Source organism: Oryctolagus cuniculus, chromosome 18 (genome assembly GCF_964237555.1).
Source record: "Oryctolagus cuniculus chromosome 18, mOryCun1.1, whole genome shotgun sequence".
Taxonomy (NCBI): Eukaryota; Metazoa; Chordata; class Mammalia; order Lagomorpha; family Leporidae; genus Oryctolagus; species Oryctolagus cuniculus.
Window position 1 is genome coordinate 1,286,809 of NC_091449.1, and position 15,879 is coordinate 1,302,687.

The 15,879-nt window shown below is 43.5% G+C and overlaps 1 protein-coding gene across 1 annotated transcript; it reads left to right on the forward strand.

Moving 5' to 3' along the window:
- The first annotated feature begins 879 nt into the window (after positions 1 to 879).
- Positions 880 to 1,821, forward strand: ORYCUNV1R1608 (vomeronasal 1 receptor oryCunV1R1608). The gene is given in 1 exon segment (NM_001167295.1): positions 880 to 1,821. A coding segment is annotated over 1 exon segment (942 nt).
- The last annotated feature ends 14,058 nt before the right edge of the window (positions 1,822 to 15,879 follow it).

A 15,879-nucleotide genomic window follows, 5' to 3' on the forward strand; every position in this document is an offset into this window, starting at 1 on the left:
GTGTGTGCACATTGTTGTAATCTTTACTTAGTATAGAGTTGATCTTCTGTGTGCAAAGTTAATTAAAAATGAATCTTAATGGAGAACCTGACTGGGAAGGGGAAAGAGAGGAGGAGAAGCGTGGGAGAAGGGGTGGGAGGGTGGGTTGGTGTTAAGAATAACTATATTCCTAAAATTGTACCTATGAAATTTGTAACCTTAAAGAGCAAATTAATTAAAAAATAAATTTAGTGTTACTTATGATACTAAATTTTGAATTACTCCTCTACATATAAAATGAAGATACTAGGATTCCATACAAATGAAATCATTTAATGTTTTTTCTTCATAATATTTTATGTTTTAGTTGGCATGAGCTATTCATGCTTTCAATATTTGCTTTCAAATATTTGCTGTGAGAGTATCATTGTACCTTTGGGGCCAATGAAATAAGAGAGAATCTTTGGCTTCACTGTTCTAACATACCACTGCAATTAGAATATATAATTAAATGTGATAAATAATTATTTGGTCACCCATATTGTAACTTGAATTTCTGCACTTTCATACAAATACCAGAATAATTGGTTAGTTGGCAAAGGAACATTTAACCAAAACACCACAAATAGACAAGAAAACAATATATCATATAGGAACAAGGTGAATATGGATGAAAAGTCTTAGAAAAATCTGAAATAGCCATGTGAGAAGATATACTCAACCAGCATCCCAATGTCTCTCAAGAAAATACAAAGAATGTATTCTTCTAGAAGGCATTACTGAGTGCGAAAAAAATGGGTAGAAGTAAGAAATGAACTTAAGCTTCCTTGATGAACTACATTAGCTCCATTTCTTTCTAGGACTCACTGGCTTTGTGTGAACTACTGCCCTTGTGACTGCATGCCATCCAGGGCTCTGACCATGGGAATCATCTTTGTCTCTCAGACAGGAGTCGGATTCCTAGGAAACATCCTGCTCCTTCTCTGCTATGGCTTCCTTTCCTGCACTGGACGAGGGATAAAGCACATGGATTTGATTCTCCATAACCTAATTGTAGCCAACTGCTTGGTTCTGCTCGCGAGAGGCATTCCTCAGACCATGGCAGCTTTTGGGCTGAAATATTTCATGGACGATTTTGGATGCAAACTAGTTTTCTATGTTCACAGAGTGGCCAGAGGGGCGTCTCTGAGTGCAACTTCTCTCCTGAGTGGCTTCCAGGCCATCACAATCAGCCTTAGCAGCCCCCAGTGGATGCAGCTCAAGGTCAAAGCCCTCAAATCCATTCGACTTTCCATTCTGCTCTGCTGGACCCTTCACCTGTTGGTGAATAGTATTGTTCCTATGTATATTACAGCAATGAGGGAGAGCAGCAACCACACAGAGAAAAAAGACTTAGGGTTCTGCTCTGGCGTAATTATTGACAGAAATATATCCTTATTGCATTCAGTGATGTTTTCCTTCACTGACGTGTTGTATTTGGTGTTGATGATTTGGGCCAGTGGCTGCATGTTGATCATTTTGTACAGACATAAGCAGAAGGTCCTACACATTCACAGCAAAAGCCTCACTCCCAAATGCTCCCCGGAGACAAGAGCCACCCACAGCATCCTGATGCTAGTGAGCACATTTTTCTGTTGTTATGCACTGTCTTCCTTCTTTACTTTCTATATGTCCCTCTTTGATAAACCCAGCTGGTGGCTGGTGAATACCTGTGCCCTTATGGGTTCATCTTTCCCCTGTGTTAGCCCCTTTGTGCTCATCAGCAGAGACCCCCGTGTCTCCAGGCTGTGGTATACCCACGGCACAAAGATCAGTGATCTCTATAAGTGGGTCAGAGCATGAAAATGCTAGAGGGCCAGTGCTGTGGCACAGCAGGTAAAGCCACCTGCAGTGCCTGCACCCATATGGGCACCAGTTAGAGTCCTGGCTGCTCCACTTCCGATCCAGCTCTCTGCTATGGCCTGGGAAAGCAGTGGAAGAAAACCAAGTCCTTGGGCCCTGCAACCACATGGGAGACCTGAAGGAAGCTCCTGACCTGCGGCTTCGGATCAGCACAGCTCTGGCCTTGTGGCCAACTGGGGAGTGAACCAGCGGATGGAAAAACTCTCTGTCTCAGTCTCTCTCTCTCTTTCTCTCTCCCTCTTTTCTTCTCCTTCTCTGTGTGTAACTCTGACTTTCAAGTAAATAAATGGATCTTTACCAAAAAAAAGAGAGAAATGTTCGAGACTGAATATTGTCCATTTATCAATTCATCCATATATATATATATACACACACATACATATATATACATATATACATATATATAATATAGCAATTATTATGGCTGGACCGAATCAGAAACAAGATAGAAAGACTGAACTTGATCACAAAATTATTTGTCACTTAGGAAATAGCCCAGCATAAATCATGGAAGGGTTTCTTATTTCTGCTCTGCAGTGCTCACATGTAATAAGGGGCATAGTAGAATTGGGTGCTTTTCTCTCAGTCTTTGTCCTTATGTGCCCTTTCCTCCTTACAAGGCCTACTAAATCTTCCCTTAGCTCTGCTATCCTTTAAAAATCTGTACTTGAGACATTATGATAATAAAGTCTACTCTCAGTTTTATTTATTTGATTTAATACATAAAATGAACTCCTAGTCTCCATATTTTCCTTGAGATCACTATATGTCAAAAATATGCTGGAGTCTAAAGTCAGCTGATGTGTGTGTCAGGTGTACTTCCTGCCTTACAGGAGCTTACACTTTGGACTGTGGAGATACACAAAGAAAGAGCTGTTGTGTGATGAGAACTCCAGAAGAGGAGACCCCAGGGTGCTCCATGGAGGTAAGAGACTGAATATGCAGCCAGAGGACAGCCATTCCGTACCCTAATATAGAACTCGGACTTGCAGCAACCCAGTTCAGCAAGCCAAATGACAGTCTCTGTAGCTACCAGCCTCACGTGGCCAAGATTTATCAATCACTAACTGCTGCCCTAATTGTATCCCCACTTCATACTTACTTCAGACCAACTGAAGAAAGCCAAACATGCCACCCTCACCGATCAGTTTCTCCCAGCTCCTTGTGACCCCACCTTTAATCAGCACAACATTTCCACTATGAAACATTCTGACTCCTCTGCCTGCTACTGGGTCTCTGCCAAATGCAAACCATCATGGCTGACTTCCTTGAATAAACAGCCAGTGCCTGTTCTCCATGGGGGTAAATTCCATAAGGTAGGGTGAGTACAGCTTGGGTCAGAAGGGAATAAAGAGTAAAAGACTTAGGGGTCAGTGCTGTGGCATGGCAGGTGAGGCTGCCACCTGTGGAGCCAGCATCCCAAATGGGCGCCAATGGGAGTCCCAGCTGCTCCACTTCCCATCCAGCTCTCTTTTATGGCCTGGGAAAGCAGTGGAAGATGGCCCAAGTCCCATCAGCAAGAGAGACCTGGAAGAAGCTCCTGGCTCCTGGCTTTGGATTGGCCCAGCTCTGGCCATAGTGGTCATCTGGGGAGTGAATCAGGGGATGGAAAAACTCTCTCACTCTCTCTCTCTCTCTGTTTCTGATAAATAAATAAATCTTAAAAAAAAAAAGAGTAAAGGACTTAAATGGGATACACACAAGGCACGGCAGGGAAAGAAAATAGCTTTATTGAGTGAAATAATGTGTGCAGATCCAGACAGGACGCAGCCTGGGGCTCACTGTTATTTTATGAGTCTCGTGGTGCACTGGATACAGAGCCTTGTGTCATCCATTCTCAGAGCATAAATCCCCACTGCCAGCCTCCTTCACTTAAACCCCGCCTAGACCCAACTGCTTTGACATCTTGTGATTCTAATAGCGTAAATCCTTCACATTCTCCCTCTGAATCAGACTCTTCTCATCTTCCGTCTGCTCCTTTCTGCTTCATAAATGTGGTAAATTATGTTCAATACACTCTTTTTTGGTTGTTGTTCAGTAAACTCTTACTTCAGCTTTTGCTATAATTTATACTTATTTCCCTCACCAAGTAAATTTCCAATTTTCTAGTTGCTTCATACCTACATTGAGGCAGCTTTGTGTGGTTCTAAAGTATCATCTAACTAGATATCACCTCATACCTATTAGCATGGTTACTATTTTTAAAAAAAAACATAAAATAACAAATGTTAACAAGAAGATGGAGTAACTGGAACCTACTGTGCACTATTGGTGGGAACATAAAATGGTTCAATGGCTATGGAAAACTGTGGCAGCTCCTTAAAAGCATCAAAATAGAATTTCCATTTGATTCAATGATTTCATATATATATGAATTCCATATATATTTCATATATATATATTTAGAATATATATATATATTTAGAATATATATATATATATATATATATATATATATATCAAAGTACTGAAAAATTGAAAAGGTATTTAGGGGCCAGTGCTATGGCATAGCGGGTAAAGCTGCCGCCTGCAATACCGGCATCCCATATGGTGCCAGTTCGAGTTTCAGCTGCTCCACTTCTGAACCAGCTCTCTGCTATGGCCTGGGAAAGCAGTGGAAGATGGCCCAAGTCCTTGGGTCCCTGTACCTGCATGGGAGACCTGGAAGACGCTCCTGCCTCCTAGCTTCTGATCAGCTCACCTCTGGCCACTTTGGCCAACTGGGGAGTGAACAAGCAGTTGGAAGATCTCTCTCTCTGCCTCTCATTCTCTCTCTGTGTAACTCTGACTTTCAAAGAAATAAATAAATCTTAAAAAAAAGAAAAGGTATTTGTACACATATGCTCATTAGCAGAATTATTCACAATACATAAAATGTGGAAGCAATCCAAGAGCCCACTGATGGGTGAATGGGTAAATAAAATGTAATATATACATACAATGTAAAATAGTATGAAGATTCCAAAAATAAAAATAAAAATACTTCTATATGACCCAGCTATTCCAGTTCTTGGAATATATCCAAAGGAAATAAAGTTAACATATGAAAAGATATCTGTACTTCTGAGTTTACTGCAGCAGTATTCAAAATAGCAGACATGTGGAATCAACCCCAGATGCCCACCAATTCATAAATGAACAAAGAAAATGTGGTATATACACACAAGGGATTATTATTCATCCATAAAAACAATGAAATCCTGAAGCTGGCAACAAATGGATGGAATTGGAGTTCACAGTGCTGAGTGAAATAAGCCAGGCCCAGAAAAACTGGGCTGTGATCATCTCAAAGACGTCAGGATACATCCAGGTATTGGTGGTTCAATGACAACACATGTCTCAATAAAACACTTCTCACACTAAATGCACTTGTATGGCTTTGAGCCTGTGAAAACACTCCAGTGGTGTTTAAGGATTTGTACCTACAGAATCCCCCACAGGCACTGCAGTCATATGTCCTTTCTCTGCAGTGAATTTGCTGGTGCCGAGCTAGTATGTATTTGCAGCTGAAGGTCCCCACATCTGCTACATTTGCTACACTCAGCACTCTTTCTGTAGCAGACTTCATTGTGCAGAAGTTTGTGTCCGGTACTGAAGCTATTTTGCATTTACCTCATTGGTAATGATTTTTTTTTCCCTATGTTAAAAGACTCCTCACAGTTAATGCTACCGCATTGCTTCTCACTGCTGGGAGTGGCCTGGTTGTGCAGAAGGCTGAAGTGCCTGGAGTTATTTCAGACCTCCCCACAGGTAAAGGGCTGCCTTATCACACTGAACTCTGCAGCTCTTCACAAACGCAGCCCTGTCCATGTGCACTTGACAAGTTTCTCTCCACTATCACCCTGGAGCAGGGCAAGGTTTCACTAAACCAGAAGTCTCTTGATGCCTCACCTAAGTACAGGTTCTACCCAGAGGATTTTGCTTAGAGTACAGGCAACTGCAACATGTCTGTCATGGCTGTGACACGTGTGTGACACGTGTGCCAGGGGCCGAGGTCTGGTGGGTGGACCTGCCCTTGGAGTTCTGACCTGTGATGCTCCCTCTGCAGATTCTGTTGATGAAGGAGAGGCAGGTTTTGGTGGCAGGGAGACATACCACCAAAAATGTGGCCAACACCGAAGACTGCTCATGGGAATGCTTCTTGGACTCGGGAGCCAGCAGTCTGAGGACAGGGTCTCTAACGATCACAGCATGGATGAGGCCCCACTGGAAAAGGACACAGAAATGGTTCACCTTTCAGAGAGGAGAGCAGGTGTCCAGCTGCTTGTCTGCTGATATAATGAGTATGAGGCACAGAATTACTGGTAGCTAGACCCAGGGAAATCCAAAAGGACTCGGGTACCTGGATATGTGCCCAGCTCACAACACTGACGTAAAGGTTGATATTAGACAACACTGAAGAAGCTACTGGGGAGGCAGGAGTGATACAGGCCAGAAAGGTACAAGAGTGAGTTATTGAAAGCTACAGATGAAATATGGCAGTTCAGGAAAATGTCAAGCCACCCTGCAATGCTAGTTGTGCAACTACATGGGGCTGCCTGATACAAGCCCTAAGAGAAAAGAGTAGAGAGATAAGATGTGAGCAGGGCTCAAAGAACTTGGCACACAATAAACCACAGATAATAAAAATAAGACTACAATAATAAAATCTTGAAGGAAAACATTTCAAGAAAAGCTCTTAGGACATGTAAGTCATAACCAGAATGAACAACACCTGCGACTCCTGACATAGGTAAAAATGGAAATGTTAGCTGAAGTACAGTGGTCCCTCGGGTCTGGACAGAGGCATCTTGCCAGCGAGAGGGCCAGAAGGGTCCACCACACTGACTGCAAGCTTCCTGACGCTCGGATACTTTCCTGAACACATGGACCCAGCAGAGATGTTGGGACAGGGCTCAAAGCTTGTCACAGCACCCACAGACCTGTACCCTTCAGCACCGCATGCCCATTTCATTAGCAACCAATGTCCTGGTGAAGGCTGATTCCTGATGAGGGAACCAGAGACCATCCTCTCCTCCCTCTGTGACATGTGCCAGGAAAGTGGTGACTTGAGTAGAGCTCAGAGTCCCCCAGTGCTAAGGACAGTAAGGACTGCCTCTGGGACACAGGGAAAGACAGCAAAGGACACTGGGAGAAATATGAGTGGCTTCCAGGAGATGCTATCAGGGCCAAGTTCTCCAGCATCACAGTGTGGTACAGGAGTCTCCGAGTCTCAGCCAGCAGCTGCCGCTCCTCAGAGTTACATGGCCTTGCCATGATCAGGACATTCCATGGTCAGCTTCTTTCTTAAGAATGCCAGTGTTGGCCAGTGCCACGGCTCAATAGGCTAATCCTCCGCCTGCAGCGCCAGCACACCGGGTTCTAGTCCCGGTCGGGGCACCAGATTCTGTCCCAGTTGTTCCTTTTCAGTCCAGCTCTCTGCTCTGGCCCAGGAGTGCAGTGGAGGATGGCCCAAGTGCTTGGGTCCTGCACCCGCATGGGAGACCAGGAGAAGCACCTGGCTCCTGGCTTTGGATCAGCATGGTGTGCTGGCTGCAGCGCGCCAGCCGTGGCAGCCATTGGGGGGTGAACCAACAGAAAAAGGAAGATCTTCCTCTATGTCTCTCTCTCACTGTCCACTGTGCCTGTCAAAAAGAAAGAAAGAAAGAAAGAACCCCAGAGTTTACAGATGCTCATCCTTCCTTCCTCATTTTCTTCATGCCCATCTCCCCATCTCATAGGAGATACCAGGTCCCAGTGCCATGGGTGCCCACCCTGTCCTCATGGTCTCATTGATCACTGGGCCCTCCCACTACAACAACAGGCAGGTGGACAAATATTTAAGCCCAGAACCAGGCACACAAAGAAGCACCCCCTCTCACTAGGCAATTTTCCTGGAACACCACAGATTGTAATTCCTAGATACAACCAAGGGTCTGGGTTTATCTTCCATCCTTATGTTCTCAGTGACATAAAACCCTTGAACACCCCTTTCTCCACCCAGCACACCACTCTTTCTACCACACTTCCCTCACATAGCTGCATTCCTAGTCCCCCTCTCCACCATCCAAACTGGCGGCATCTCCATGGCTTCTGACATGTCACTTAGCACTACTCATCCACAGATGCTTGCAAATTCAAACAAGATTCAGGACTACCCAGAGCCATGATGGTCCCCACTGTCAGACACAGCCCTGAATCCAACTGTAAGGGTCTCTCTGCCTCACTCTGTTCCTTACTTTAACTTCCACAGTAAGAACCATCAGCAGATTTCAGAAACCCATTGTCCATTCTAACTTGTCATTCAATTATCACTATCTGCCTTCCTCTCCTCCTAACCCGAATCCACAACCTTGGCTGAATGACCCTCTACCCCACATATAGTGACCCTTTCAAATGACCACTTGTGCCCCTAATACAACCTACTCACCAGACACAACAAATATCGTGATAAAATCCCTACAGGTCTACAGAGCAGCAAATAAGATGATATCCTTGTGAGCCTCCACATCTATATCATGCTTGCTCATGGCTCAGAAGCTATGGACACCCACAAGGTCATCCTCTTTCCCACACTGTGCAATGGCCACTTCTCTTCTGTATCTGTATTTCTGACATCTACAGTGCTCATCCAGGTACCCAGCTATGATACAGTTGTGGCCTCCATCGCTCCCCTTCCTCACCTTCTAAGAACATTAATATCATTAATAGGAATCCCTCTACTGATTGTGACCCCATACTTTTATGAGCTGAATGTCTGTGTCCTCCTAAAGTTCATATATTGAAGCACTAACACAATAAAGTCCAATACAATGTGATAGTATTTAGAGCAAGTACCTTTGAATGATAAATTTAGAATAGGTCAAGAATGTGAAACCCTCGGACTGACAGTGTTGCAGTGAGTTAAGCTGCTGCTTGCAATGTCAACATCCCTCGCCAGAGTGTAGGTTTGAGTCCAGATGCTTTGCATCTGATCTGCTAATGGGCCTGAAAAATCAGGAGATGATCCAAGTACTTGGGCCTGTCACCCATGCAGGAGATCAGGATGGTGTTCCTGGCTCTTGGCTTCTGCTTAGACTAGCCCTGACGTTTGAGGAGTGAACCAGGAGATGGAAGATCAATTTCTCTCTCTCTCTCTCTCTTTCTCTCTCTCTTCCTCTCTCTCTCTCTGCCTTTCAAATAAATAAATAAAAAATATTTTAAAAAGAAAATGAGACCCTCATTATGGGATTAGCACCTTTTTAAGAAGAAAAAAAATCTTGCTCTATCCACAGGATCCCTCCCAGGAAAGACCATGTGAGTACGCAGGAAAGTAGCTATTGCAAGCCAGGAAAGGAGCCCTTACCACAAACCAAAACTCTGACACCTTGGTCTTGGGCTTCCCAGCTTCCAAACTGCGAGAAACACATTTTTGTTGTTTAAACCAACAGTATATATGTTATTGTTAACCGTCTGAACTAAGACCAACAGCTCCATACTGGCCCATGCACTATCAGCTGCTCTTAGAAGATGTCTCAATCCTGAACCCCACACCTAAATTGCAGATTGATGTGTCTATCCCTCCACCCTTGATACCTCTACTCATCCTCAAATACCTCATATCTTTAATATGCCCAAAAGAAACTTATGATGTTCCCAGTGAAAATTATTCCTATTAGTTACTTTATCATCCCAGGAGATGGAGCTTCTATACTCCAACTAATGAATGCAAAAATCTTTCAGTCATCCCCTTTTTCTCTCTCATTCGCAAAAGTAGAAAATCAGAGCAGACCTATACAAAATTATGAGCCAGAATGCAACCATTTCTACCACTTCCACAGCTACTACAATGGTTCACACCATCAAGACTCATCTGGGAGCCGGCGCCATGGCTCACTTGGTTAATCCTCTGCCTGCGGTGCCGGCATCCCATATGGCTGCCGGGTTCTAGACCCGGCTGCTCCTCTTCCAATCCAGCTCTCTGCTGTGGCCCAGGAAGGCAGTGGAGGATGGCACAAGTGCTTGGGCCCTGCACCCACATGGGAGACTGGGAAGAAGCACCTGGCTCCTGGCTTCAGATCGGAGCAGCTCCAGCCATGGTGGCCATTTGGGGAGTGAAGACCTTTCTGTCTTTCTCTCTCTCTCTCTCACTGTCTATAACTCTACCTGTCAAATAAATTTAAAAAAAAAAAGAAAGACTTTCTGGATTACTGCAGTAGTCTCCTCCCTCATCTTGCTGTCTCTTCACTCACAAAGGCTGTTCTCCACACTCAGGTGTAAAGAGCCTATGAGACCTGGGTCAGGCCACCTCCCTTCTCTGCGCCAAACCTCCCTTTGCCTCCATCATCTCCAGAACAGACATCGAATTCCTCATGAAGCCACTCTAGACCTGACTTTCATCCTTCTGCCCTCTGTCCTATTAGGAAAGGAGACTTGAAGTTCCCTGAAGCAACACAGCCTCACCTGGAACCACCTGCATACACATGTTCCTATTCCAGGAACAAACTTCTACAATCCATTCCATTGTTTGCTAATAGCAGGAACCACTCCATGGAACCCCCAAGTTGGATTCAGAATCCTGGGCCTAGGATCCATTCAGGGTCTCCAGGCCCAATGCCTGCAAGAGCGGCAAGAAAAGATTTTTGGTACAGCAGTCACAGAGATCACACGGATGGGAAGACCAGTAAGGTCTGGGACACACTTCATTCACTTTGTAGTGTCTGTAAGTGCTTCAGTGCCAGTGACAAAGCTGGGAAGTTCTGAGAGCCAGGCAACTATGGTGGGACTCCAGGGGACCCAGGGGCTCCTGGCTGCTCTCTGACCAAGCAGTGGAGTCGGGTAACCTGGGGTCATGGCCGTAACTCTGGGTCTCACTCTTTGTCATTGACTTTTTTTTTTTTTTTGACAGGCAGAGTGGACAGTGAGAGAGAGAAAGGTCTTTCTTCTCTTTTGGTTCATTTCCCAATGGCCGCTGCAGCCGGTGCACCACACTGATCCGAAACCAGGAGCCAGGTGCTTCTCCTGGTCTTCCATGAAGGTGCAGGGCCCAAGCACTTGGGCCATCCTCCACTGCACTCCCGGGCCAGAGCAGAAAGCTGATCTGGAAGAGAAGGCAATTGGGACAGAATCCGGCTCCCCGAAGGGGACTAGAACCTATTAGCCTATTGAGCCATGGCACCGTCCTTGTCATTGACTTTCACCAGCTCTGTGACCTTGAAAATTGAGTAGAACAGTTTTGCTGCTATAAGCATTCTCTGTGCACTATTTATCCTTTTCCTTTCCCATCCTCCAACTCACAGCCCCTATTGTCTCACTATTGTCTTACTGTCTCCACAGTTTTTCCAGAAAGTCCTATGGTTGGGACCATACAGTATGTGGCTTTTTCAAATTGGTTTCTTCATTTAGTAATATGCATTTAAGTTTCCTTGATAGCCCATTGCTTGTTTATACTGAGTAATATTCCATTGTTTAAATGTGTCACATTTATTTATCCCTTTACTCACTGAAAGACATTGTTATTGCTTCTAAATTTTGGCAACGATGAACAAAGGTTCTTTAAGTACTCCTGTCCAGATTTCTGTGTGGGCATAAGTTTTCAATTTATTTAAATAAAACCAAGAGGCACTATTACTGGGTCTATGGTAATGGTTTTAGCATTCTTTGGTAATAGCTTGGCATTGTTGCAAATTTCAATTAGGTTGAGAAATCTACTTCTTCCCTCAAAGAGAACAAGCACCATGTGCTGCTTCTAATTGCTTTTCTATGAAGCATTAAGCTTCCAGACTCCAAGAATGGGATCCATCATATGCCATGGATGTTGGGATAGGTCATGACAATGGCTGGGCAAGAACCAACAAAGACATTTGCCATTGAAGCCACATGTAAGCCTCTACCAAACCATGACTTCTATGAGGAGGGTATCATATTATAAGATACAGAAAACAAAAAAAAAACATGATTTATTAGATTGTGTAGGTGTTCACTGAAGGGAAATAAGTGGAGACCACTCAAGTGAGAATAAGCAAAGCCTGTGTTTTCACAGATTACTAAAGAAAAGGAGTTAATCACCATCACTTGCATTTGTCTGAGAAGCAAAGGTAGGCAAGGAGGGATAAAACTTTATAATTGAAGCCAAGGGAAGGCTTTAGGAGTGACTTTTTTCTTTTTTTAAGATTTTATTTATTTATTTGAGAGGTTGAGTTACAGACAGTGAGAGGGAGAGACAGAGAGAAAGGTCCTCCATCTGCTAGTTCACTTCCCAAATGGCCGGAATGGCTGGAGCTGCACCGATCCAAAGCCAGGAGCCAGGAGCCTCTTCCACGTCTCCCATGTAGATGCAGGGGCCCAAGCCCTTGGGCCATCCTCCACTGCTTTCCCAGGCCATAGCAGAGAGCTGGATTGGAAGAGGAGTAGCCATGACTAGAACCAGCACCCATATGGGATGCCAGCACTGCAGTCAGAGGATTAACCTACTGAGCCACAGCATCGGGCCCTTTAGGGGTGTCTTAATTGGCAGCCATTGGCATAACAAAGCTGGTATGATTGGTTATGGGAGCATATTTGGTTTTCTACAGTTGATTTGCAGGAAAAATTTAGGAAATCAGGCAGTTATTCAAAGTCCTGACCATTATGTCTCACAAGTAGCCTGATTTGCATATGCTTTACATATGCTAGCTGTGTCTCAAGTTTTTGGTTGCGCATATAGTACATGGGTGTATCCAGGGTGTGCTAAGGTGTGTCAATTTCATACCACATCGCACAAGGTTCTGGAGATATGTGTCTCTATGTTGTGCTTTTCTGCAACTACCAGAAACATACATTCCCATTCCATTTGGCATGTCTATAAACACAGTGTCATAAATCTTTTTGTGTTTCTAGACTGTGCTTCTAGACTGGGCTGTGGTGTGCCAACAAATTACAGTCATTGTACAAGTGTGTTGTGTTTATAGCTATTACCCTATGAATGGGTCAAAAGAAAAAACAATCAAACCACATAAGTGTGTCACTCTCATACACCTACACACAGAATCAGACTTCAATCAACTATTTCATTAATATCTAGTGAACAGTTACATAGAAAAAAGGTTAGCATGTTAAATGGCAGAAAGATGCAAAAAATGAAATCCAGAATGTAATAAATGCTGATGGACAAATTACTCAGCAAATTCAACCAACAAACAATAATAAAAAGTTGTCATATTTATGGAATAATAGACATGTACCAAACAAAAATTATACATGACTTTTAGATTTTATTACAATGAATCTGTCTTTAAAAATCAATAATTTACGAATTTTTTTTTTTACTCTTCTGGACACAGTTGAGAAAACTAAGCACTGACATATTTTATAGTTACATATACATATGGTTTAATTATATAAATATATATGTAGTTTGATAAAGGTATACAGATTATGAAAGAACTCTAATTGTGGCATTGAAAATCTATGGGGATTAGAAGTAAACCAGTTCAGTAATGTGTGAGGTGACAGTTTAACAAAGAAAAAGTATGGAACGATAAATAACTGTAATGAGTCCCTCATATTAAAAAGGTCTAGGTCAAGGGTGGGCTTTTAGTCTACTGCGTAAGACATGGACACCTATGTCCCATATCAAAGTCCCTGGATCAATAACTGGCTCTCACTCCAGCCTCCTGCCAATGTAGACCCGGGGAGGCAGCAGGATGGTTCAAGTCATTACATTCCTATCAGTCACATGGGAGACTGGAAGCCTACACCCTGTCATTTCAAGTAACCAAGGGTGCACTAGTGGTTGGAAGCTCTCTCTGTCTCTGCCTCTCAAATACATAAAAAACTTTTAGAGACCCAGCTCCACCTTGAAGGTATCCTTTCCCTTCCTCTGCTAGCAACAGAAAAACAAACTTTTTAGCTCTATTTTCATCACTGACCATTTGTAAGTTATTTTTTCCTTGAGTTATTTTTCTTTCCCTTCTCCTATGAAGTTTCTATTCCTGTTACCTGCAAGGTTTGTTTTGTTTTGTTTATAGAAAAAAAAAACCTGTTTTTCAAAAAGCAATTCACCACTTAGGACAATACAGACAACACCAAGTCAGCCAATGGATATTTATGTATAATTTTATGTATTATTTATGTATATTATTGACATATACATACTATGGCAATCATAAGAGCAGACCAACTGCATGTAAACAGGACAAAGGCATGAAAGAACATTAATTAAAATCCAAGCCACACAGCCCCATTTCCCCAGTTTCTGCTTCTCTATCTAGTGCTTGTATTTCTCTGAGCTAGATAGGCAGGCTATTTGGAGTGAGAGCTCTTACCTCCTTTGCCTATGCATGCAAATAAACTCCCTCCTTTTGTAAAAGACTGGTTTCTATGAGTCTGGCTTACATAGCACATCAGGTGATATTTTTTGTGCTCGTCTGACAACATAATAATGAAAGACTGGGGAAGGAATGGGTTCACAGGACTTCCTCACACAGTCCTTTCCGTTTGTGTATATACTGGAAAACATCCAGTAGAAAGGGTAGACCATATCCTTGGACTTATTTTATTAAGGATGGATTCAAAAGAACAAAGGGAAGGTTTTGGTTTCAGGACTTTAAGTGTATATCAAAAAAGAAATCATACAATTTAAATATGCACAATTTGGGGCCGGTGCTGTGGAGTACAGTATTAAGCTGCTGCCTGCAGTGCTGGCATCCCATATGGGCGCCAGTTCAAGTTCCAGCTGCTCCATTTCTGATCTAGCTCTCTGTTATGGCCTGAGAAAACAGTGGAGGATGGCCCAAGTCCTTGGGCCCCTGCACCCACGTGAGAGACCTGGAGGAAGCTCCTGGATCCTGGCTTTGGATTGGCCCAGCTCCAGCCACTGCAGCCATTTGGGAGTGAATGAGTGGATGGAAGACCTCTCTTTCTCTCTCTCTCTGCCTCTGCCTCTCTGTAACAATGGCTTTCAAATAAATAAATCTTTAAAAAAAATAAATAGCCGGCGCCGCGGCTCACTAGGCTAATCCTCTGCCTTGCGGCGCCGGCACACCGGGTTCTAGTCCTGGTCGGGGCGCCGGATTCTGTCCCGGTTGCCCCTCTTCCAGGCCAGCTCTCTGCTGTGGCCAGGGAGTGCAGTAGAGGATGGCCCAAGTACTTGGACCCTGCACCCCATGGGAGACCAGGATAAGTACCTGGCTCCTGCCATCGGATCAGCGTGGTGCGCCGGCCGCAGCGGCTGTTGGAGGGTGAACCAACAGCAAAGGTAGACCTTTCTCTCTGTCTCTCTCACTGTCCACTCTGCCTGTCAAAAAATTAAAAAAATAAAATAAAATAAATAACTGCACCTGATTAAAGCCATTTTAAAAAGCAAAAAAGCCTAACTAAGCCTCCACCTACAGCACCAGCATCCCATATGGGCACCAGTTTGTGTTCTGTCTGTTCCTCCTCCTATCCAGCTCTCTGCTTATGGCCTGCTTATGGCCCAAGTGCTTGGGCCCCTGTACCCGTGTGGGAGACCCAGAAGAAGCTCCTGGCTCCTGGCTTTAGCGCCAGTCATTGTGGCCATTTGAGGAGTAAACCAGCAAATGAAGATCTCCCACTCTGTGACTCTGCCTTTCAAATAAATACAATCTTAAAAAAAAAAAAAAAGCAAAATATTCAAAGTTGTGATTTCCTTACCATTTTACTATATATATTTATATTATTATATATATTAATACACATATTAATATGTATTTTATATCTTTCTATATATGATCTTGAGATTCTATGTGGCTACTGTAACAGTATGGTGGAAATAAAAAGTAGTAGTTTGTACTACACATCTCTTCCTAACTCCACATCATCTTAGCACCTTGTTATTGGTCATATAGGAGTATTTTACCAAAGTAATTGACTAAACACTAGACAGACCAAAATACTAAAAACTAAGGCTTTCTTGTGTTATATGGCTAGGTTTAAGAGCCAGAGAATGTTAATAATGCAGACAGTGCTTTAAAGCATACAGTGTCTGTGGGTGTTACACTGTAAACAGACCAATATATTTTGATTTATCCAGACACGTTC